The sequence below is a fragment of the Mauremys reevesii genome, linkage group 7 (assembly GCF_016161935.1).
Source record: "Mauremys reevesii isolate NIE-2019 linkage group 7, ASM1616193v1, whole genome shotgun sequence".
NCBI lineage: Eukaryota > Metazoa > Chordata > Testudines > Geoemydidae > Mauremys > Mauremys reevesii.
The window spans coordinates 79,699,922-79,725,181 of NC_052629.1; the positions used below are offsets into that span (position 1 = coordinate 79,699,922).

The following is a 25,260-nucleotide window of genomic DNA, read 5'->3' on the forward strand; positions in this document are numbered from 1 at the left end:
CCTGAGCCTTTGGCCTGTGCCTCGCCTGTCAAGCATTTCATTGTTCTTGGCTGATGTCACTCCCAGTTGTTACCAGCGCCTCTCCGGGTGACAATGTGGGACTAAGAGGCGCAGCCAGCCCGAGGACCGACAGAAAAGGTAAGCGAATGGGGGAGATCTGTAACTCTGGGGGTGCCGGCACGGCAGAGAGGGAGCCCCGGTGGTGGCACCGCAGCAGAGGCAGGGTGCACGTTGTTACTGATTGTGAAAGCGAGGCAGCTATACAGTCTGCCTAGGGTGGGGGTGAAATAGTGACTGGGCAATGGAACTGGAGGTGAGGGGAGGATATGCCAGCCCCAACACCTGCTCCGTGGGGTGAACATGAGGTGACTTTGCTGTGCATGCCCCATGGCTCGCTGAGCGGGACACAATGTTCCAGCCCCGTCCCAGGCTGCTCTGTGACGCGGGGACTCGAGGGGAGAAAGAGCTAAAGTTTTCCTCCTCTCGGAGCCATGTGTTTCCCTGGCAAGGAGCTCCAAAGCCACCTCTGGGGACTGGGAGAAGGGAGCTGCTCCCCAAAACCAGTCGGAAGGGTCTGATGACGCCTCCAAGTTACCTCCCCACCCTGTCTTAGTAGGAGCCGAGAGGTCCCAGAGGCCAGGGAGCATATAAGGTGCCAGAGGGCCAGTCCCCGGTCCAAGTGGCAGGTACCCAGCACCCAGGGGCACTTGCAGAAGACTCACATGCCGGGAAGCGACAGGGTCTCCAGAGGACCTTTGTCTCTCAGCACAGATTTGTTCCCATCGCCAGGGGCTGCACAGGGCTCAGCGAGGGGATTATTTTAGTGTCCAAGCAAGGAAGGGGCTGGCAGCGCTGGCTGCAGCCGGACACAGCACTTCAGGCATTCGGAAAGCTTCCCACTCACACAGCTCTGCCAATGCTCCTGACCCACTACCCCTGCTACTCCTTTCCCAGCACTTCACTCCAGCTCAGCAGGGCCCATGCTCCGCTCCGCTGCTCAGACCTGCACCCAGCTCCTGCTAGTGGGCCACAGGCCCAGCCCTGCAGTCTCATTCCAGCTCTGGGTCCCCCCTACCCAGCTCAGCTGGTGCCTCTCAGTCCTATTTCCTGCCACCCCCTGGTGCCCCTGAGCTGGGATCACCACTGTGCTGAATCAATGAGGACAGAGATCCAGGGGAGTCAGCGATGAGACCATCCAATTCATTCCACTGGTGACCCAGCCCTGGCCTCCTGTGGGGAAGCCCGCATGCACCACCTGCCGCCCCACAGCTGCAGATTGTTTTCATTCTTCCAACCCCGCTCTGTCCTTTGTTCCCATTAGCCACCCAAATGCCATGAACCGCCGGGCATTGCTGGGCACCTTGCTCACACAGACCCGAGCACTACTCACATGACATAAAAATAATAATAATGTGCATAGCACTGGGCACTGTGCCAGGCAGCCTGAGCCCACAAGGGAGGTGCCATGTCTGGCAGGGCACTCCTACCCACAGCTGGGCCCAAAAAAATTCCCACCTATATAAAACTCCCTCTGGATGAGCCACAGAGCCATATTATGGTGCATCTCCATAGAAGTCAATGGGGTGAACGTGGCCCATGTGTCCATTTGGCTGGCACAAAGGGAGGGGTGTAGAGGCAGAGAGTAGCCCTTGAGCCCCTCCATTTCCCAGGTGAGATTTCCTGTTGAGCAAGATGAGCCACCACTAGATCAGCCTGCTTAGATTGGTTTGCCCAGCTGTGCGCAAAAAGGGTTAATAAGGACCACCAATGGTTGATGCCACATTCTTTGGGGGGGGAGCTATATCTTGGGAACCCTACACTCAAAGGCCCTCAAATTTGGACCACTGACCCTACCCCACATCTCCATATGTCACATTGATTTTCAAGACAATCTGAGTCAGCATGAGGATTTTAGGGCACTTAGAAAAAAAATCAGCTGGTAAATAGTAAGCGAGTCTTAACCTTAAGTAGAGCGGTGCTACCACTCCACTCTCATATTATCAGCCAAAGGGGTGTGTAAGGGGATGGATCCCAGAGATGGTGGAGATAGAGTGTCACTGCCATCAGCTAAGCTTTGCATGAGACAGGTGCATCCCAAGCTGTGACTTCATCCTTTCCCTGCAATGGACATGACAAACTGGGGAAATCTCTGGCAGGTTTCACCCCCGTCCCCACATTTCTGCTCTATATGAGTCTTCCAGGACCAGACCTTCCCCCCCAACTAGAATCCAGATCCTGCAGAGAACCCCCTACCCTTTAACCTCGAGACAGAACTTTCCAAGGGGCACCTCCCACCACGTGACATCTTCCCAGGAGACTCCCCATCAGCTCCAATGGGATGCTCCATGGCCATTCCCCTCTCCCAGCACCAGTGGAACATTCCTCACCATCCCCTTTCCAGGTGTGGGGGACACTCCCAAGACCCCCCTCCCCACCTCATCAAAGTACTCTCCTCCCCAGCAGACTCTCTCAGCCCTGGGCTGCCCAAGGGTTTCTAATTCCCCTCTGGCCACAATCATTTGCCCCTTTGTCCTTTGAAAGCCTCACGTCCTCCAGCCTGCCTCGTTCATGTCAGAAGGGAAGCAGGGACCAGCCTTCAGAGTATCTGTAAAGTGATTCTGCGAATGACCCTCCTCCTCCTCACCGGGCGAGGAACACATGGGGAATTGTTCTCAGCCCCAGGACGAGAGCACCCTCCTTCCTGTGAAAGCTGGGGGCGGGATGGGGAGGGCTAAAGAGGAAGCTACCCACACGCACAAACTTTCATTGCAGCTGGGGAGCTCTGTGTTACCCTTTGTGTGCTGGAGAATGTTGGGGCTCGGAGAGGTTTAGGGGCACAGAGACTTGGTGTTCTGTATACATTGCATAGTCATCAAGAGCTTCCCCAATCGGCACTTCCTGGTGGCAACTGAGATTAGAACTCAGATCCTCAGGACAAAATGTACACACAGAAAGCCCCTGTGCCCAGATGGCCAGTGACGGGCCTGATTTCTCTATGCTGGCTATTAGGACACCAATTATCCCAGTTCAGTTTAGGAGTGCACAAAACGTAAGGATTAAAACCCAATGATCTAGTGATCTGAGCATAGGACAGGGGGCCAGTGGCTCCCGAGTTCTAATCGTGGCTCTGCCACTGTTGCCTTGGGCCTGCAATGTTGTCTCAGTGCCTCAGTTTCCCCATCTAATGTGGGGACAATAGTGACCTATTCTTGGGGAAGCCATGAGGATTGTAAAGCACTTTGCAGTGAAAGGCGGCTCATTGTCATCCCTGCTACCCCAGACTGATGCGCTTGGAGCGGTGAGTCATTACACCTGGTCCTGCCTGGGCTGCCAGGGCCCTAGGTGGAAGGGGAGGGGTTGACTCAAGAGAGGCAGAACAGACATCCAATCAAACGACAGAATGCCACAAGGTCCGGTGCATGCCTAGCACAGTAGCGCACGCTAAGCGCACACAGAGAGCTGCTTCTCCAGCTCGCCTCTGGGCTCCTCCTCCTAACGGGAAGAATGTGCTGGGCTCAGCTGACTCCCACTGGATCTAATGGCAACCTGCAGGCGATCCTTAGCAAACTAGGCTGGTGCCCTTTGCAGCTGCTCTGGTGTGCTGGGGAGGGCAGGACAGAGTTGGGGGGAGTGAAAGGATATTTTAGAGATACTGGGACGGTCAAGCCAGGTCACCCCTGTTTTGCTACAGTGCCCCCCAGGTCCTAACCCTTTAGTGAAGGGGTGGGGCGGAGGCGGGAGAGGGCTGGATCTCTCACAAAGGCTTCCTTTCTCCACAGTGTAGATTAGTCATTGCCGTTCGGTACGCAGCAGCAAAGACAAACAGCAAACAAAGGCAGATGTGAGCAGATAGTCTAGCATAGAAAACAAGCTGAACAAGACGCGGGTGGGGGAACGTAAAACTTCTCAGCCCTGCCTGTGCCATAAAGAAGCCAGGAGGGGCATGCTCCCATCTTTCCCCCTAACCGAGCTGCCCTTATGGAAAAGACAAGGGCCATATTTCAGACACAGGGCCCCAACCACTGTGGCTTCCATGCAATAACGTCCCAACAGCTGACCCACATGGCAGGAATAGTCACGCTGCATTCACCCTCGAGCTCAGGGCTCTTTCCAAACGCTCACGAGGTTAACTCCCCTAAGGTCTACACTACAGACCTACATCGGTCAAACTGCGTCGCTGAGGGCTGTGAACAATCCACCCCCCAAGCGACACAGTTATACCAACATTACCCTGGGAGCAGCCTCTCCTGCCAGCATAGCTACTGCCTCTTGGGGAGGTGGATTAACTACACCAATGGGAGACGCTCTCCCAAAGCATCACAGCTGTAGCACTGTACATGAAGACAAGCCCTGAGGGAGGGGAGCAGCACTGTCTAAGGTGCTTCTCTGGTTCTTGTTACCATAACACAGGAGCACCTAACAGCCTCTAACATATTCATACTCAGCAGGGGAGGGAAGTACTATCACCCCCATTTCACAGATGGGGAAACTGAGGCACTGAGCAGCTATGTGACTTGCCCAAGGTGTCACAAAGCAGGGAATTGAACCCAGGTTTCCTTAGTCACAAGCTAGCACCTAACCACTGGGCCATCCATTCTTTCCATAACACTTGTATTACAGATGGGGAAACTGAGGCACGGAGCCTTGTCCTTAGCTGCACAGCACATCAGTAGCAAATCCAGTCACCTGACCCCTCCGTCCACCCCTTCTTCCTTGCCACAGGAGCAGGGGGATATGGCCAGAGATGCTCTTCTCCTGGGCAGCCAATCATCCTGTCACTCAACCCGATCATCTTGGTCAATATGCCACATCTGTGGGGGACCCAGACCGACTGTCTTGGCAGGCCTGGAGCTGACACAGCTCTCTGCAGAGAGCCACAGCCCCTGCCCTAGAAATGCCCCAGAGCTCAGGATCAGGAGGTGGCAGGAAGGATGTTAAAAATAAAACACTTCCCAATGCCCCTGGGTGCAGTAGGCTTGGAACCCTGTGTCCAGCCCACCCCTCCTGCTTCAGGTCTAGTCATCTGCTGCTGCCAGCAGACCCCCAACTCCAGCTCACTGGGGGAGCTGAGGGGCTCCCCGGCCTGAGAGCTGTAGGGAGTCGGAACTGCCTTAGAGGCTCGTTGCACCATTAGCAGATCCGCTCTGTTCCCGTCCCTCAGCAGCAGAGCCAGCTCCCCAGGGCTTTGGGATATGCGAGCAGAGGTCCGTCTCTCTCTCCAGCTGGATCATACAAGCCCCAAGGGAAGCTGCTGGCTCCCGACTGTCCTGCTGACAGTAAGCTGGGCACTTTGATCAGGGCTCCAAGCTCTACAGGACAGGCACAGAACGTTGCCCTGCCAATGGATCAGGCAGCAACAAGAGGCGTGGGCTGCTGATCCTTCTCATCCCATGACCTACTCTCTCATGCCATCTGCTCCTGTCCCAGGGTGCCAGTCGCACCCACTATCTGCAGCGGCAAACACCAATTCCCCATCCCTGGGAAGCCGGCCACCCACCAGAACAGGGGGACTACCTCTCCCCTCCCAGCTAGGAGGCAGGAATGCCTCTGCAAAACCCAGTGCTGCAGACAAAACCAGGGGTTGGCTACCGGCTTACTTTAGCCAACCTGAAGCAGATCAAGCGAGGAGGGAGGGAGGGATCATCTCTGTAGGGGGGCTTACATGCAGGGGGTTACCCAGATCATCTGCTCTACAGAGAGGCAAGAACTCCCACAGAGCCTATGGACAGGAGCCATGAGAGGGGTGGGGGTCCCCCAGCAGGGACCGCCCCTTGGGATCACCGCTGGTTTCCTGATGGGCTTCTGAGAAGAGTGCATGCAACGTTGCTCCCTGGGGGGGCACCTGCCCGGCTGCAGAGCTAGGAATTAGCTCCCATATCTAGGGGAGACGGGGGACATCTGGCCAGGGCTTTCCTGGACTATTGCAAGTTGGGAGGGGGAGGCAGGAAGGGGTGTGGCCAGGGCAGCTGCAGCTGGCTTCTGCAGGGGCTGCCATTGCTGATCCCGCTTTGGTCTCACTGCACCAGTGTTTATCTTGTGCCTGCATTTTGCCCACCCCTTACATGGCCCAGCAGACCCCTATCATGTTATTTCAGCCCCACAGACATCTCCTGGACCATGGAAAACCCACGTTCCTTTACGAACACTAGCCTGTGAGTGCATGGTCAGTGCCCGTGCACAGGGGAACTCAGCAGCCAGCCCATGCCTGCAGCACTGCCACACCCACTCAGCAGTGCCTGCTGGGGTGTGCGCTTACGCTGGCATCCATTGCCTTCCTGGGCACTGCTGGCACTGAACTGTGGCACATGCAGCTGCTCCTACCCCCTAACCACCCCCCCCCACGCACATGCACACACTTCCTGCAGGTCCTGAGGTCTCCTAGCCTCCCACTGACCTGTCCGAACCCTGGTTGGCTCTAGGGGGGTGGAATGGCTGTAGACACAATTCAGGAAAGCAAGATGACCTCACCCTCTTCAGCAGCCATGCCAACCAACCCTGGACTGCCTGGGGCTCTGTAATGGGGGAGCTGTTCAGAACCGCTAGGCCCTGGCAGGAATGCATTGTGGGGCTTGGCTCTCGGTTGCTGTACGTCAGCCTCGCCTCATCGAAGTTGGTGCAGCTCCACTGAGAATCCGGCCCCTGGAGTGCTGCCCAGGAAGGGAGCTGAAGGAGACCCCCCCTTAGCACCCCACACGATCACTGCTGCATGCAAGACGGTCCCTTCTCCCAGCCTGCATTATCCTCCTCTTCAACCAAGCCCAGCACGCCAGCTCCTGAGCTGGAGTCCAAATAAGCCCCCCCACCCGCCCTGATCCTTTGATGGGATAGTTGCCGCCTGGGACAACTGGTCGAGATCAGAGGAGCGGCTTGACCACGTCTGCATTTACACAGCTGTTGCCTTCTTGCTGGGTAAACCAGCATTTTATGCCTGCTTTTCTTTAGGATTCACAGAAGGGAATCCAGGGGCTTAACTATTTTGACCCTGGCTATTAAGCCACCCAAAGGCCTCTCCCCCGCCTAGTACAGCCGTGTCAGGACGGTTCAGAGCAGCGGGACCCAGGTGGGGGCTGGATTGAGCACCCCGGCTCGCATGTGGGTTTGCATTCCATGGATGCTTCTCCTGAACTTGGCGAGGACATCACAGATTATTGGCAGCGGTGGTGCTGAGCACCGGGGAAGGGGTGGGGGGCTCGGTAAAGGTTGCACAGAGGGCAATGCGGGCTTACACGTGGGTGCGGGGGACAAACAAGCACACGGAAGCCCAGGGATGGGCCCTTGAAGAAAAGCCGGCCTCTTGGAGAATCAGTCTCCCCAGAAGGGAGACCAGAACAGGAGGGCGAGCTGGCTACAAGGACAGATCTGTCATATACAAAGGCAAAGCAAAATATAGCAGGCCAGAGACTAGGGGCGCTATGACCCACAATCAGTGGGCAGCATGGGAGATAAAGTGGGCGGTGCTCTAACTGCCCCACCCACAAGTCCAAGTCCCATCCGTAAAACCAAGATAGAGTCATGAACCTCAATCTTGCCCACAAGCTAAAACCCAAGACACCTCCACACTCTCAGCCCCATCCACTCACCCAAACCTCACTATTACAAGCCACACCTACAATTCCAAACCCCACCCACAAGCCAGAACCCTGCCCAGAATCCCACACCCTACCAGTCCCAAAACATGCCCATACTCCCAAACCCCACCTACAATCTAGCACCAGATGCTTCTGGCCCAATGATGAACAGGAACAGTTCACCATATACATGCGCACAGTTGTCGTAATAGTTCCCGACTAACTTCTCACTGGGATGGGCAGCACAGAACTTGGGTGCAAGGCTGGCTGGCTGCAAACAGCCTCAGGTCACATTTGGGAAGCCCCGGCCAGTACAGTCCATCTGACCCTGGATGCAAACATCTCCCCAAGGAAAAGGCAAGATTAGCTGGCTTCCTTTAACAAGGCCAGGGCTGTGAGTTGCTCAGCTGTATTTATTGTAGGCATTTCAATAGCACCCATCACCTTACTGTCTGGGCACTTTTAACATTTAACTCTTTAAATGACAAACAACATTTTCCAAATATAAGGAGCCCCATGTCTCAGTTTCTCCATCTGTAAAATGGGCATAATGATACTGAACCCCCCCCCCCCCCCGGTGAAGCACTTGGAGATCTACTGATGGAAAGAGCTGTAAAAGAGTGAGGCATCATCATCATCAAGGGAGGGCCAGAACTAGGCATCTTCACACAGATGGCAACGTCCCCGAGATAAAAAGTATGATGTACTATGGGCCAGGGCCCAAGTGTGTTAGCTGGTCATTGAGCCCTTGGGAAAGGCCAATCCTTGTTGTGTTCGTTACCTTGCTGCTCCGAAGAGTAAAGATGGCCGAGCACAGGGAGGGCGAGGGTTAGGGGTGGGCTGGTAGGACATGGGGCAGTCACCCAGGTTCTAGTGAAGGTACCAGTGCAGAGGCTAAAGGGCAGAATGTGCCTCCCCCTATTCAGGGACTTAATGGGGACCCTGGTATGAGCTAGGGCAGCCCTCAGGGTTGTGCCTCTGGATCAATGGGGCTTTGCAGAGCATAGGATGGCTGGGGTGCGGGTCTAACCTGTCTTACCCTTTCGTCTCCTTGCCTGCCCCTTGCCTCTGCTCTGTGCACGTCTTGTGCCAAGGCTGTTGCAGAAGAGATGGAGAACTGGCACAGCCAGTTGTGCACCGGGTGGAGGAGCGTCCCATGCTGGCAGTACTCTTTAGGGAGCTGGCACAAGGAGCTGTGTGGCAGCTCACAGCATCTAAAGTAAATCTGCACTCAGGCCCTCCAGCTGCAACAGACCCTGCTTCCGAAAAATCTGCCAGCCCCAGACTCAGCCCATATCCACCAGAACCTTTGGCCAAGACTCCAGTCCCATCTGGATTGCTCTCCATCGCACTCCAGCACACCAGGTCCCTGCGCATGCACATCTAGCAGCCCAAAGCACACGACCGGCTGTACCTGCCTGCCCAGCTGGATACATATTCATCTCGCTGGGACATGAGGCTGGACGGGAGTTAGAGGTAGTGGCGTGTGCATTGGGTAGTTTGTGGAATGGAGCTGATGAGGCAATATTATCCATAACTATTACAGTCCCCTTCTTCCCGCACCTCAGCTTCCTCCCTGTGGGTGCACAGCCCAGAGTGCTGTCATTTCACACAATGTGACTCACTTAAACCTCAGGGCTATTGTAAACCCTGCCTGGTAGGTGTGAATAGTTCCCAGTCAACTTCAGAGAGATGGCCGAGCAGTTTCTTAGGGCAGGTCTACACTACAAACGTAGAGCAGCGCCTGGCAGAGGCCCTAAGCCGACGGGAGAGAGCTCTTCTGTCAGCTCAATAACTCCACCTCTGCAAGACACAGTAGCTATGGCGGTGGGAGACGCTCTCCTGCTGACACGGGGGTTAAGGTTGGTATTTCAGCTCAGTGCTAATGTGGTTTCTAACCATCAGAGGAGTGCAATTTGCCACACTGGTAATTAGTACAATGGGTCAATGATAGGATATTGTCTCCAGGGCCTGCATCTTGCAGGAGGTCAGACTAGATGATCATAATGGTCCCTTCTGATCTTGAATTCTATGATTCTATGAAATGCGTTGCCCAGGGGTGTGGATTTTTCACTCTCCTGAGCACTGTAGTAAGTACGCAGTGTAGACCAGGCCTTAGAGAGACAAGGGGGGTGAGGGAATCTCTTTTATCGGACCCATTTCTGTTAATGAAAGAGATGTTTCAAGCTACTCAGAGTTCTTCTTCAGGCTGGAGCTCTGTGTGCCGTAGCGGCACAGAGCTCCATGTCTGTGTGCCGTAGCGGCACAGAGCTCCATGTCTGTGTGCCGTAGCGGCACAGAGCTTCATGTAAGCTCAAAAGCTCGTCTCTCTCTCACCAACAGCAGCTGGTCCAAGAAAAGACATTACCTCACCCACCTCGGCTCTCTGATATCCTGGGACAACAGGCTACAACAATGCTGCAAACATACACTTTCTCAGTAACCAAACATTCCATGCACACTGAAATGAGATAACATTGTCAGTTATAGCCCAATACTAAGAATGACTTTTAAATTCAAGATGTTAGGCAGTAAATCTGATGGTGTTTCTCATACACTTTGATGCTGTTACATATACTCATAACAGCTACACTTCTCTACGTCAGTACACGCACACACACCCATTCCCTCTGAGCGGCTCTAGGAGAAGAGTTCTCAGTCTTTACAGAGTGACCATCCTATGTAGTGTGTGTGTCAGCTGGACTCGTCCGAGCCTGGGGAGAATAGCAGCATCTCAGCCCTTTCAAACAGTTCAGAACCCTGTCAGCAGACAGACAACCTGGGATCTCCACAGCTAGCCCCAGTCCAGCTCATGTGCTAATAGCTGACTGCTCCTTACTTGCTGGTGAATCAGAAACCTCCTGTCATCGGTATCCAAAGTGGTACATGGATTGGGATCAGCATACAAAATAGCCAGTCCCTCGATCTCCATAAGGCACCCACACTATCTGCACCCCATAAGCCCAGCCAGGTGAGGTAAGAATGTAGAAACTCACCACACCCTCAGATCTGTCCCATTATCTGTTGAACAGAGACAGAATCCCTGCTTCGAACAGTTAGCTGATAGCTACATGAAGTTCCACAGACTCCGTGGCCTCTCTAGGTGAAAGATGCTTCCCCATAGCTCTCCCTCCAGGTTCATAAAACACTGCCTCATAGAGCAAACCTCACCTTAATTGAGAGCTTCCCTAGTAGGAGAAGCCAGAATAGCACTCACCTGTATCCAACGTGTTACAAGGACTAGAACCTGCCAGCAAGCACCTCCTCATCAGGGTTTCCTTTAACTCAGGGATGGGCAAACTACAGCCCGGGGGCCACTTCCGGCCCTTCGGACATTTTAATCCGGCCGTCGAGGTCTCACCAGTGAGCAGGGTCCAGGGCTTGCCCTGCTCCAGCACTCCAGCTGGGGAGCGGGGTTGGGGGCTTGCCCTGCTCTGCACATGCTGTGGTGCCATGTGGCTCCTGAAAGCAGTGGCATGTCCCTTCTCTGGCTCCTACACGTAGGGGCAGCCAGGGGGCTCTGCGCGCTGCCCCCACCCCAAAAACCAGCTCCACAGCTCCCATTGGCCAGGAACTGTGACCAATGGGAGCTGGGGGGGTGTGCGGATGGGGCAGCACGCAGAGCCGCCTGGCCACACCTCCACTTAGGAGCCAGAGGTTGGACATTGCCGCTGCTTCTGGGAGCTGCTTGAGGTAAGCGCTGCCCAGAGCCTGCACCCCAACCCCCTGCCCCAGCTCTGATCCCTCACCCTCCGAATCCCTCGGTCCCAGCCCGGAGCACCCTCTGCACTCCCAATTATTCATCCCCAGCCCCACCCCAGAGCCCTCATCCACCCCCACATTCCAACCCCCGCCCCAGCCAGAGTCCCCTCCTGCAGCCTGAAATCCTTATTTTTGGCCCTACCCCAGAGCCCGCACCCCCAGCTGGAGCCCTCCTCCCCTCCCACACCCCAACCCCATGAGCATTCATGGCCCACCATACAATTTCCATACCCAGCTGTGGCCCTTGAGCCAAAAAGTTTGCCCACCCCTGCTCTAACTCCTATTTATACCTTTCCCCCATCCCCCACTGTGCTCTGATTGGCTGAGCTCTCAGAAGTGACTGGGTGTGGCCAGTCAGGTGGCTTGCCCACAATGAAAACTTCCTCTACAGCTTCAGAAACAGCTACTGAACATGTTCGGTAATGACCACGCTCTACTTCAGGGTGTTTCTAGGCCCCTGGTGCTGAGTTGCCCTGCTCAGATGGGCAGATACAGAGTATGCCAGCTGCAATCCGCATCCTCTCCCCGGGGCTCCTCTCCTGTGCCTTAGGCCAAAGTCAAATGCTGCAGTGTAAGGCAGGTGGGTTACACTTGCTGATATGATGCCTGTCTGAGTGTGGAAGTGAGCTAGCGTGTGCACGATTGGGTCGCTTGGGGCCAGTAGTCGGAAGTACAGAACTGCTCCAGGTTCCATCAGGGGGAGGGTTTGGTGTTCAGCACTTCTGGAAATCAAGGCCTGTGCTATTATGGTGCCTATGGCTAGAGGGCATGTGACTGGTGGATGTCTTAGCTAGCAATTCCCTGGATTTGTGGTTGTGGTGGAGACACTTGCTTTAACTGGGAGTAAACAGAGTCTTCTGTTGAGGGGAATGCCCATCCATATGCTCTCCCAGGTCCTGGGTGTGCAGCAGCTTTCTGATTGGCAATCCCTGACCCTGGAGCTGGGCTGGCAGCATGGGATGGAAAAATGTCCTGGCAGGATACAGCCCTGCACAAACTAAAGTTATTAAACAACAGCCGCTGTGCTCAGACACACAGGGTGCAAGGTGCAATCTGCGGGAAATCAATGTGTGTCCCGTGTCTAAGGGACACACTGGCACTTGAGCATTGGTGGCACAAAAACAACCGTCAGCTGTTGTGTCCCAGCCTCCGGGAGCCTGTCATTAATACACTCAGGCGGATGGGGAAGGTACAGAGCTAGCAGTTTTACTGAACACATCCAGCTTTGCCTGAGGTCTGCTTGGGAGTAACCAGACACCCCTATCATGTCCTGTAAGCGCTGGCTTGGATTGCGCAAGGGCTGTCTTTATTTTGGGCGTTTCACTGGTTGGTCACAGATACAAAAGGGATCAGCCCAGAGCTTTATCTAATATGCTCATTTTGTAAGGCATCTTTTAGGCACTTTGTAGTCCCCCCACACTGCATGGTCTGTCATGCTGTGGCGTCATTCACTGCCCTGCGCAGCGCTCCCCATTCTGTGCTGCACTGGTGGTGCCTCAGATAAGAGGGGGAAGGAGAAAGTGGCGGTGTAGCTCCTAGATTCTGGGGCTAGCCAGCGTAAGGTATAGCAGCCTCATAGAATCTCAGGGTTGGAAGGGACCTCAGGAGGTCATCTAGTCCAACCCACTACTCAAAGCAGGACCCATCCCCAGACAGATTTTTGCCCCAGATCCCTAAATGGCCCTCAAGGATTGAACTCACAACCCTGGGTTTAGTAGGCCAATGCTCAAACCACTGAGCTATAAAGTAAAGTCTCCAGGAGCATGGGAGGGGAAGGGTGGGGAGGTCTTCTCTGTAACGTGCAGCATCAACTCTGTCTTCCAAAGTGGCACTGACAATCAGGCAGGCTCTTCAGACATTAGAGCTACAGAGTATAGAACGCAAAACCGTAAGAGATACACAGCATGTGCCACAATCACCCAAACATTGCAGCTCTGATGGTGTTAAATCCTGCTGCCCTCCACCGGACCCTGCATAAAACAGGCTTTGCACACTGGGAGCGAGGGGATGGAATTCTGCTCCTTAAGCCAACAGCAGGGCAAGGAGCACGTGTTTGACACACACAGGATTTGGGGCCAGCAGATCCTTCTTTATGGCCAGCATCACACCCCCTCTTTTGCACACCAGCTCCCATAATGCACCTCTGAGCAGCGTTCCTCCTTAGCGTGGAGGGTGGGCTGGGAGGCCTCCCCACACAGTAGAGCTGCGATTGTTCCCTGGTGTTTCAGACTTTTCCCTACTGCACAGTGTGGGCAAGAGCTGGCCTGATAGGTTTGGTGAAACCTTTAGCAGCAGCCAGTAAGTTCCCCTGTAGGTGGCTCAAGATCCCAGCGCTGGCATTAATAGCACTCCTTGTTTCCATACTCTCTCTTTAGCCCCTTTATTAGCAAACCTCTGAGCCGATCAGCCTGTTCGTTTGGTGTCCCCACCGCCCTTTGGCCATGCAGAGCCTCAGTCACCGCTTCCCCAAAGCTGCCAGTGTTCTCTTGCCATCCACTATCTCAGATGCTTTCTTGGGGATCCCCACAGGCCAGCCCCACTGTTTGCTGGGTCAAGGCAAAATCAGCACTAGGACCATGTATGTCACCATGCTGACAGCACTGACAAGTCGGATGGCTCCCAGGGCACGGTGCTGGATTCCCAGGCAGGCTCACAAGGCCAAAATAAAGCAGGACAGCAGAGGCGACAGGGATCTGAGCCCTGGGAAGCTAAGAGAGGGGTTACAGAGGGACTGGAGCCGGCGCAGAGGGAGCAAACAGCCTGCAGTGAAGCAAGGATAACTCTGATGATGGTGAACCACAGTCCTGCTGAGAGAGGGCTTCCGCCCACCCCAAGGGAAGCTGAACCCAGCCATAACGTAGCTGGGCGGCTTTGGCTTAGTCAACTCATAATTCAGGGGATTGCCCTTTCCCATCCATTCTCCCCTGCCTTCCTCACCTAAGTGATGGCACTCGGATCCCCTACATCTCAGACACACCCACACACAAACCTTCTCCCCTGGACTGGAGCATCCTCCCACCGCCAGCACAGTGCAGGGCATGGATGGTGCTCAAAGGCTGGGGGCAGCAACACACAGAGAAAGATGCAGGGATCCACCAGGGAATGTTTGCTGCTTGGGTAGGGGATACAGCTGGAGGAGTCGGAATGAATGTCCCAGCAGATGAATAGGGGACGACAGATATCAGTAGATTGCACAATCCAATGCTCCATCCCGTCTGGTGTCCTGACTCCACCAGAGGCCAATAGCTGATGCTTCAGAGGAAGGTGACCAGAACACCATACTCCGTCTCTCCTCCTCAGCGATAGCATCTCTCCTGGCAGGTCCGATGTGCTAATCCACCCGCTGATTGTCCATGGGGGTGGAGGGGGAACCCTGCCAGGCCCCTGCAACAGGCCATCAGCTTGTGCCCTTGAAGAGGAGTCTGGATTCCCCTTCCATCCTTCCCTTCGCCATCATAGCTACCTACCACTGCTGGCTCTGTGCAGAACGTGAGCCAGCCCCTGCTTATCTGCCAAAGGGGCAACACTCCCACCCGGGACCCTGCGTGTTCTAGGGCCCAGGGTTCTGGTACATTGGTTCCCCAGTGCAGACAGAACCAAGCAGACCTAGGGAGAGACCCAGACCCAATCCCCCTGACTGATGCAGGCCCCATCGTCCATTTCGGCCATGCTCCACTCAGCACAGGAGGGAAGGGGAGAGGCGGAGAAGGCTTTAAGCCACCGTCCCAGATCCTTGGCCCAGCCCCCCGTGCAAGTCAGAGCAGCAGGAAGATTTCCTGGTTTTAAATTGATTGTCTCAGGGCTGCTCTAACTTACACTTGGCTGCAACAGCCTGTGCCACTCCTCTGCCCCTGGCTACATCCCTTATCCCCAGATCAGCTGCCTTTGCTGTCCCTTTATGCCCCAGGACTGCACCAGGGGACAGCACTGGACAAAGAGATGGGGAGGGGGGCACAGAGAGCGAGGGGGCAGCCTACAAACCAGATTCCAGAACCAACTTTGCAGCTGCCTGAGCCTCCCACCTCTGCGTAGGCTGGACTAAAACCCAGGTTCCAAACACTCCCAGACGCCAGACGCCCAGGACTCCCACTCATTCCCCCTAATGTGATATTGGCACAACTCCAGTCAGCAGCGTCTCCTCATGGCAGCCCCCTCGAACTCACCCCCCTCCCCAGCTCGCCAGCCTGCCTCCCCCTGGATTCATGCTCGGCTAACCCCTGGGGTTCTGGTCTCTTCCCCAGCACTGAATGAACATCGTGCTGGGGACGGGTCTGGACTGCCAGGCCTGGAGACCAAAGTCCTCTAGCCACAGAGCAGGTTCAGGACAGGCCTTGGCCACATGCCTGCCCTGCCCCTTCCTTAGCCCCCAGTGGGTGGAAGGCACAGTCCAGACCAAGTGCTCAGCTTAACTTATTGAAAGCTCTGATGAGAACATTTCAGCACAATATCGCACTGGCTTAATCAAGCATAACGCCGAAGTGAAGGAGACTGAGCAGGAGCCTAATGCCCAGTCTTGGGGCACAGGGATCCTGCTTCTGTCAGTGTTCGCTCTATGCCAGCCCCTGGTTTGGCTCCTGCGTCGCTCCAACCCCCTTTTATACCTTGTCTCATGACATCACCCAGGGGCAGATTATTAAACAACCTCAGCTCTAAACAGTCTAGTCTAGCGTTTCATACATGCCAACCACAAGCTTTTTAACTGATACATGTTTACTTCTCCTGCTAACATTCTTAATTGGTACCTCCTTAGTGATCTTGTTTAGCCACTGCTACCCTCCTCCTCACACAGTGTAGGTGGCTTTTCGTTGTGTTCCATTGCGTCTCACAACAGCGCTCTTATTCTTACTTATTTGCTTCTTGGGCCCTTGGAGTTACTGGCTAGTTTTGGCCAGACAGTATCCATCTTCCCTAGTCTGTCTCACTGGGGAGATCTGCACCTGGCTTGTAAATCACACGATTGTCTGGGTTGCTTTGCCCTGTTAGCTACACAGCCCAAGAATCCGCCGTAGATCCGGCGCAGACCAACTTTCTGATTTTTACAGCCTGTACAATTGTTTTAGCAACGTTTGAAAAGCCACCAGCAGAGAGCAGGAAAAGTCCCTTTGACATTTTCTTATAACACAACTAAATATACAACAGCTGCCTCTCTACCGTTCTTTACTATACATTAGCTAACCCAGTTTGTTACACAGCTGTTTGCACCCATCTGGGATCAGAGCATGGCTCAGCCCCATGTGTAACATGACGCTCCTCGCTGGCTCATCAAGCAGCAGGGATCAAACCTGAGACCAGCTGGTTCAAAATGCAGGAGCCTCTAAAAGACGCACCTGGGTTAGCCCCAACTTCTTGAGGCCTCCTCAGCCTCAATCTGTGGCTCAGCCATCATGAGATGGAGACAGAGCGCCATGTGGAGTGGGTGTGGCCCATCGAACCCTTGGCCTCTTTTGGCCCCGTAGTGCCAGCTGTACCCATTGCTTTTGAGAGCTGGATGTTTGTTGCCTAGGATCAGGGCCAATGCCACCATCTCAGCACACGCCAGCCACCGGATGGTAGCAACTGTTGGCTACCCCACTGCTGTGATGCAGGCTCTGTTCAGTATTCCAGTCCTAGTCATTATGATAAATCACTTACCCAGGGCCATCCCCTTGCACAGGCGTACAGAGAGCGAGGACAGGCTCTGCCACAAGCAATCTGAGATGTTCCAGAGACAGGGCGACAACTCAGCAAAGGGAGGGTGTGGGAAATTCTTAGGGAGGAGGGGATCCCCATAGAAAGGATCCCTAAAAGAAGGGGGCTAAGGGGGAGGGTTGGAGGAGGAGGTTGTGTCTTTAAGGGCTGAGTTTCCCAGACAGGGTCTGAATAGGGCAATCACTGAACACTGCAGAGAGAAGGCGCTGGGCAGACAAGCAGAGGAGTCGCCTCAACCCCCTCTGCCATCCCGGCTAGATCTTGCCAAATGCCCAGTGCCCTGGCTCAGTCACGCAGCCTCTAACGCTCAGGGTCGTGGGTGGGTTTAGTGCTAAGTGCAGCCCAGCTGCCATATTTACTCATATGCCCTGCCCATGCGTCTATCTCATGGCTCTGCAGGGCGCTCTGGGGTGAAGCCACAGCCCGCCCAGCCAGCCTGGGCTTTGCTGCAATACTGACCGTGAGCCTTCCGCAGAGCAGGGTCACGATGGTACTTTGGGCAAGCAATCGGCCAAGGTCCACGCAGGGGCTTGCTGAACCCACTGATGTTCCTCTCTCTGCAGATTTAGCTGCTTGGGTCCCTACTAGACCCCGGGTGCTGGTTTGCCCAGAAGCCGGTTCATGCATTCCTATACCATGGCGTCGCCAGACAGGATGAGTGGCTCAGATACCGGCCTGGAGGAGCCAGAGCTCAGCATTACTCTCACCCTCCGGATGCTCATGCACGGGAAGGTAAGTGTGCCCCTCTGGCTGGGATTCCCTCCGGGCTCTCCTGGGAAAGCAACATTAGGAGTTCTACCCTGGGGCAGAGGGTTCCTTCAGGCTGGGATCTCTGGGGCTGGCCCAGAGCAGCAGCATGGGTGACTGGGGTCTGCACTGGGCTCAGACAGACAGCTGGTGTTGAATTTGCAGGGCTCACATTTCATTTTGCTTTCCCAAAGCTAATCCCATTTAACAACAATCAAAGCCTGACCCTGGGACGTCTGTGCTCCAGCAGAGGTCCATTTTAGAGCAGAACCATGAAACATTCATCGGAATGTCAGTCCAAGATCACATTTTGTAGCAAAACTGTAGAAACGTCAAGTTTCAGTTCAAGAAAGGATTCGTTTTATCAGGCTTTGGAGAAAAGCAGTTGCCCAGGGAAAGAAGCAAGGGTTTGCTGGGAACTTTTGAGAGGGGAAATTACTATTTTTGCACATGGCTGTGTAACATGGAGCCATTACAAATGCACCAAAATCTGAGCTTCAACCACCATCTACCTACCTAAATGATGCAGACAGACAGAGAGCTAGATAGTTTGATTTAAAAAAAAAACTAGCTGTATTTAACTTCAAGGAACACTGGCAACTTGTTTTTTTAGATTACTTTTTTTTTAAGTTAATGTTTCCAAGAGCATGTCTTGAATTTTCTGTTTTCAATCCATTTTTAAAACACTAGAGAGTTTTCTGTTCCCCTGTTGATGCTTGTATGGATCTTCTGAGAGAACCACAAAATCCACCCTTCCTTTCTTTGCCCTTCCACTCGGGACACGTCCTCTTAAGGGATTGGTGTAGCACGGGCCTCTGAACTCGCCCAGAGAAGTGCACACGATTGAGATCATTGTGCTAGGGCAGGAGTTCTCACAACACGTTTTTTGGTGGCCACAGAGTTCAGCCACCAACTCTTGCTGGTAGCCCCACTGATACTTTTTCCTAAAATACTTCATTAACTTTAGGAAAAACATAAATGTGCACATCTACATGTCCAAATCATTGTCATTTATTTATGTAGGGGTTTTTTTTTGTTTGTTTGTTTTTGGCAGTCTTAATAGTAAAAATAGTGCTGTGAAAAGTGATATTTGTATGTTGATTAATATGACTTAGTTTTCACAGCACACTTAGTAGCCAGCTGGGAGGCTGTAATAAGTGATATTAACCAACATACAAGTATCACTTATCACAGCCTCCCAGCTAGCTAGTAAGTCTGCTGGGAAAAGTGAGACTTGCATGGTTGTTAATATCACTTTTCTCAGCAAGTCCAGGAGGCTGTGGTGGCCACATGAAAAGCCCCTGGTGGCCGCATTTGAGAAACGCTGTAGGGCCTGGGAGAAAGCCCAGGTGAGCATCAGCCCAGCAGCGAAATACTCTGCAGCCAAAAAACGCACTCTGGGAACCAGCTGAAAACAAGAGATGGGCATTTTGCCCTGGTGCTAATGTCTGTCCCAGCGACCTTCCAAAACAAGCCATGCTGCCACTCAGGGGCACACGTCTAGTCCCTAGGGCGGATTGGGCGGGTCCCCTGTGTGCTCAGGAATCTCCTAACTGGGCTGCTCTTCTTTCTTTGTGTTTCCACAGGAGGTTGGTAGCATCATCGGCAAGGTAAGAGGCAGGTGTTCCCCACAGCCAGGACATTTCTTTGGGGTCTCGCGGAAGCTGTGGGAGTCTAACCACCCTCCCTGTTCTTATTCCCACAGAAAGGCGAGACCGTTAAGAGGATACGGGAACAAGTAAGTGGTGGGGGATGGCAGAGCCTCTCGCACTCCTGGGCTCTCTCATGGGGCCAGGCTACGTCCTGTGCAACTGACCAAAGCTGCCTCTGGCTCATGAGTACACTTCAAACTTCCCTCCTCCTCCTCTAACCCCCACCTCACATCAGCCCTGCAGCCCCAAATACTTGGCGAGCCCAATGGTGCCCATGCCCAGGCTTAATCAACTGCAGAAGTGGCTGGAAGATGCCTTCCCCTCCATATACACAGGGCACACACTCCCAGAGGTGAGCCTGCTGCCTAGCAGAAGAGCACTCAGCCCCAGGTGACTCAGGGAAAGCGAGGGGGCGGAGCCTCAAATGTATGGTTAAGGATGGTACCACCAGGTGGTGCCATTATACATAGCATTCCAGGTTCTCTTCCTTAGCACCTGAGCAAGTTTTGACTCTTAGGGAGCAGTGCTGGTTTTGAAAGGTCTTGTGCAGAGGCAGCTTGGGAGAGAGAGGACACCGCATGAGTGGCAGATGAGTATGTGCTCTGCCTTGGGCTCTGACTGGAGTCAATTCTCAAGGTGGAGTTGCTCCCTGGAACCAGGCACGGGTGTTGGGATAAAATTCTTGGAAGCAGAGATTTACCTGCATGCTGTTTGACCATCCCATTTCAGGACTGGTGTAAATAAAGCAAGTTACACTTCGAGTATACCCAGACTCCACATCACTGAATTCTCCACTAGAAGCCAACCTGCAAGGCCCCAGATCTCTGCTACTGCTCAGCAGCACAAGGGCGTCACTGATGTCAGAACAGGACACTGGTGTCAGATGAAGGAGCAAGAATATATTGCACCTTGCCAAGTTAGGGAAATAAAAATAAAGGAACTAAGAGGAAAAAGCAAATAGCCACAGTCTTAGCAACAAATAACAAGAAATGTATGAACTATATCAGAAGCAGGAAGCTTGCAAAAAACCCTCAGGGAGTTGCTGGACCACCACGGGCAAAGGGAGCAATTAAGGATGATGAGAAGATTGCAGAGAAACTAAATGATTTCTTTGCATCAGTCTTCATCACAAAGGATGCTGAGGAAATACCTTCCATGGGCCTACTCGCAGGGACGGCTCTATGTTTTTTGCTGCCCCAAGCATGGCAGTCAAGCTGCCTTTGGCGGCATGCCTGCAGGAGGTCCGCCGGTGCCGCGCCACCCTGCCGCTGAATTGCTGCCGAAGCCGCAGGACTGGCAGACCTCCCGCAGGCACACTGCTGAAAGCTGCCTGCCTGCCACCCTCACAGCAACCCGGCAGGCCGCCCCCTGCGGCTTGCCGCCCCAGGCACACACTTGCTGTGCTGGTGTCTGGAGCCGCCCCTGCCTACTCTTTTCTGGTGAGAAAGGTAAGGTACTATCAGTGACTGAGGTGTCTAAAGAATCAATGGTGGAACCAGGGCCGGCTCCAGACCCCAGCGCGCCAAGCGCACGCTTGGGGCGGCGTCCCGTGGGAGGGCAGCAGGCGGCTCCGGCGGACCTCCCGCAGGCACGCCTGTGGGAGGTCCGCTGGAGCCGCGGGACCAGTGAACCCTCCGCAGGCACGTCTGCGAGAGGTCCACTGGCGCCGCAGGACCGGCAACCGGCAGAGCGCCCCCCGCGGCGTGCCACCCTGCTTGGGGCGGCGGAAATCCTAGAGCCGCCCCTGGGTGGAACAGATGGATACATCAAAGAGCAGCAAGTCACCTGACCCAGATGGTAGATACCCAAGAGTTCTGATGGGATTTAAGAATGAAGTTGCTGAGCAGTTAGCATATATATGCAAGTTTTCATTAAAATCTATTATACCAGAGGTACAGCTGGGATTCTGAGAATCAGAGCAGGGAGCTTTGCTTTGGTACCAGGTAAATTGGCTGAAATGTGAAACAGAAATATAATTTAAAGCACCTCCATGATCATGCTATGCTGAGTGTAACCAAAGACACCCCTTTAATCTACTGGTATTGTTTGAGCAGGTCATGTGAATAAAGGAGAACGGTTGATATCGTTTATTTGGACTTTCAAATGGCCTTTGACAAAGGTCTTCACAAGAGGCTATTAAGGAAACAAACAGGGCTTTGTGTGAGAGGTAAAATATTGTCATGGATCAGAACTTGACAGAGAGAACAGTGTAAGAATAATCAGCCATCATTCATCTTGACAAGACATTAACAGCAGGGGGCCCCATGGTTCTTCACTAGTAGCTGTGTGGTTTATTATATTTATCAATGATCTGGAAAAGGGGGGGTGAGCAAAATTTGCAGATGACACCAAATTATTTAGACTGTGACTGGAAGAGAGTGAGGAACTTAAGACCTAAGCACACAAGGGAAACAAGGCAACACGATTGCCAATACTCAATTTCACTGCAAATGCAAAGTCATGTAAATTGGAGGGATTAATCTGAAATAGCCATTAATTATGATGAATTAATGATTATTATTGTGGCAATGCCTAGGAGCTCCAGCACCAGCTAGTGCCTCATGGATGGGGACCTCATTGTGCCATGGTGCAATGAATAAAGCCAAGTCCGTTAGTCTGTTCCAGTGGAGCGCCCCAAGTGGGGGTTTTCCACGTCCTTTTATTATAATGGTTACATAAATCATTCTATTATGCGCATGTGCTAACATAATCCAACTACTTCGCCCCCTCCCCTGATTGGTGCTCTATGCACTGCGTGTTCCAGTGGTAAACACCTGGTCAGCGCTTAATCTGTGTGTCTCCTGATCGAGTGTGGGGGGGTGGGAACCACTTCAGCCGCTCTAAATCCGGGGGCGGTTTTCCAACCCCCTTAGTGCTTGAGAAGTGTAAAGTTCCTACAGTGCCAGGCGCTGTACAAACACAGATAAAAAAGATGCTTCCAGTCCAAACACATGTGGAAGGTTTCTAAATAAACTGTCAGGAAAAAGACCTGGACGGCTCAGTGAAAACATCCACTCAATGTGCAACAGAGGGGCCTAAGGCACAGGCTGGAGGATAATATGTAACTTATTGTACAACTCAAAGGAAAGCCCTTAACTGGAACACTGTGTTCAGTCTGTGTCACCCCATCTCAACCAGGATGCAGCAGAAATAGAGGGCTGGCAGAGACAGAAATGATTAGAGACTTGGCCAGATAGCCCTAGGAAGAGTTCTCACCCTGCTGTCTGGTGTGCTTTCTCAGAGCAGCGCCCGGATCACCATCTCTGAGGGATCTTGTCCTGAGCGGATCACCACCATCACAGGATCCACGGATGCTGTCTTCAGAGCTGTCTCCATGATCGCCTTCAAACTGGAGGAGGTATGGTACCTGCCCCCTGCTGCCACGCCTGTATTCACCCTGCACCGCATCAGCCCGCTGAGAATGAAGGGCCAAGGAGGGGGTGATTTGGAGGGCCCCCCCAAGAGGTACAACAGAACATGTGAACCCTTTTAAACTGAAATCCATGGCTCCTCTTCAACCCTGAGCATCTCTGCTCTCCCGAGGGGTCAGATTCTGATCCCTCGGGGTTTTGTTACTCAGGCTGATTGTATGGGGACTGTTCCATACAGAATCGATCTTTACAGAGCCAGCCATTCGCCTGGGCTTGTATTTACACAGCTCCAGCCTGAACACTGAAGATGTCCTGCTGCTCCGCAGAGAGTCTCATTGCTCTGGGAGGGGGAACAAGGACACCCTCGCTCTGCGCTGACCCTGACCCTGACCAGACTCCACTGAGAGCACCATGCCGTGGCCTTTGGCCCCAGGATGGTGATATTCATTCCATTCCAATGCTGTACCTCTCCCATTTCAGGACCTGGGGACAGGAGCCGCCAACGGAGGAGCTGTGTCCAAACCGCCGGTGACACTGCGGCTGGTCATCCCGGCCAGCCAGTGCGGTTCTCTCATTGGCAAAGCTGGCGCCAAAATCAAGGAGATCCGGGAGGTAAGGGCTGGGGGCACTTTGCAAAACCTGTTTGCTTCTCCCCAGTGAGGCTGGTTGTTTACTTTCTGCACATCGCTCCCCTGGAGGGATGGAACCAGGCCGGTCAGTTTCACTTCCTGTTTCTCCCGCCACAGCATCCAGCTGCTGTGTTTGGGTTCCTAGTTCGGTGCACAACAGAGTCTGTGAAACGATCCCCAAGCCCCTTCCTTTAAAGAGAAAGCCTGAATGTCCATCCTAGACACTCTGTGTAACCCGCGGGGCAGTTCGGGTGACAGCTCCCGCCCGCTGTGACCAAGCCAAAGAGGATGTGAGTTTGTTCCAGGCCCAGCTAGGGAATTGGGGCTCTACTGCTCACTGTAGTCACTCATGCTTTTAGGGTACGTCCACACTGGTGCTGGAGGTTTCAGACCAGATCCAGGGGAGGGATAGCTCAGTGGTTTGAGCATTGGCCTGCTAAAACCACAGTTGTAAGTTTAATCCTTCAGGGGGCCATTTAGGGAACTGAGGTCAAAATCTGTTTGGGGGTTGGACTAGATGATCTCCTGAGATCCCTTCCAACCCTGATATTCTATTCTTGCTCACACGGGTGAGCCTGCTCAAGCCAGCAATTGCCCCTCCAGCTCTCTTGTAGACTTACCCTCGGCTCTTGATTCAATTCCCGGCTGTCACGCTAGCTACTGGCTCTTAAAACATCTGAAGCAGACCCATTTGTGGAGAAGCCACATGAAATCTCCAGTCCTTGGACTGAGGTAGATGCGCCTGTAATGCGCGTGGCTCCAATCACAGGACAGGGGCAGGGAAAGCACTGCCCCGCCCTGATGGGGGTGCTGCTGCGGGAGACAGCATTAGCCTGCCACTGCCACCGCCTCAGCCCCAACAAACCCTCTTGCGAAGCACCCTGGTTGAGCTGTTAGAGCCAGCCAGGTGTTGCTGGTCAGTTGGGGCGAGCATGGGAATGCCCCAGCAGTGGAGCAGGGGCAGGTTATGCCGGTGCAAGAAGGTTGGATGCAGCAAGCTCAGCAGTGATAACGCCTTCGGTGGCCATGCAAAAGATGTAGCCCGCACTGGCCACGTGGCTGCCTTCCTGATTCCAGTGCGTGGGTGTGCAGAGTGGGGGGAGCCAGTGTGGGGTGGTATCAGCACTAGCTGCCCATCCCACATTGTTCCAGGGAACGTGGGCAGCTGCTCAGCGCGCACACAGCCATTGCCAAGGGGGCATCTCTCCTTGCAGACCACGGGAGCACAGGTCCAGGTGGCAGGAGACCTGCTGCCCAATTCCACGGAGCGGGCGGTCACGGTCTCGGGCGTGCCAGACGCCATCATCCAGTGTGTGCGGCAGATCTGCGCAGTCATCCTGGAGGTACCCGCGTTGGGCTCGGGGGGACTAGACACATGGACTTGGCCCTCTGCCCCTATGCTGGAGAGCAGGAGGCAGGCTCCAGGGGGCTGGTTTCCTGGCAGCCTCCTTCCCTGTGCTTCGTGGCTGGAGCCGTTGCTGAGTTTGCCCTCTGGGAGGATGTCATGGTAGTTGCTGTGCAATATCTTGGCTTTGCCACCTCCCAGCAATGCCACCCCCCACTGCATCCACGTCTACCATCTGCCAGGGCAAGGCTGGGTCAGAGCCAAGACGTTCTGGGGTGGTTTTAATGTCCTGCCAGCCGAGGCTGAAGGAGATGCGACAGCCCAGCCCCCGCTGGAAGTGTCCCTTGAAAGGCTGGTCACCCTGCTTTGTAGCCTCTCTCTCCCCAGTTACCACTAGGGTGACCAGATCACCCAGGTCAAATATCGGGACATGGGGGGGGGGCAGGGACAGAGGGGAAAAAATGGCGGCAGAGCAAAAAAAAAAAAAAATCCCCCACC

The 25,260-nt window shown here is 53.9% G+C and overlaps 1 protein-coding gene across 2 annotated transcripts in view; it reads left to right on the top strand.

Annotated features, from left to right (window-relative positions):
* PCBP4 (poly(rC) binding protein 4) overlaps positions 1-25,260 on the top strand; it is a 34,272-nt gene continuing 9,012 nt past the window's right edge. Inside the window, exons 1-7 of one of the 2 annotated variants that reach the window (XM_039482686.1) lie at positions 1-138; positions 17,582-17,750; positions 19,352-19,375; positions 19,471-19,503; positions 22,659-22,775; positions 23,269-23,400; positions 24,632-24,760. In XM_039482686.1, the coding sequence (XP_039338620.1) occupies positions 17,640-17,750; positions 19,352-19,375; positions 19,471-19,503; positions 22,659-22,775; positions 23,269-23,400; positions 24,632-24,760 (546 nt within the window). In that variant the 5' untranslated portion in view covers positions 1-138; positions 17,582-17,639. The remainder of the gene's footprint in view (positions 139-17,581; positions 17,751-19,351; positions 19,376-19,470; positions 19,504-22,658; positions 22,776-23,268; positions 23,401-24,631; positions 24,761-25,260) is intronic. The other variant, XM_039482687.1, reaches the window with a different exon arrangement.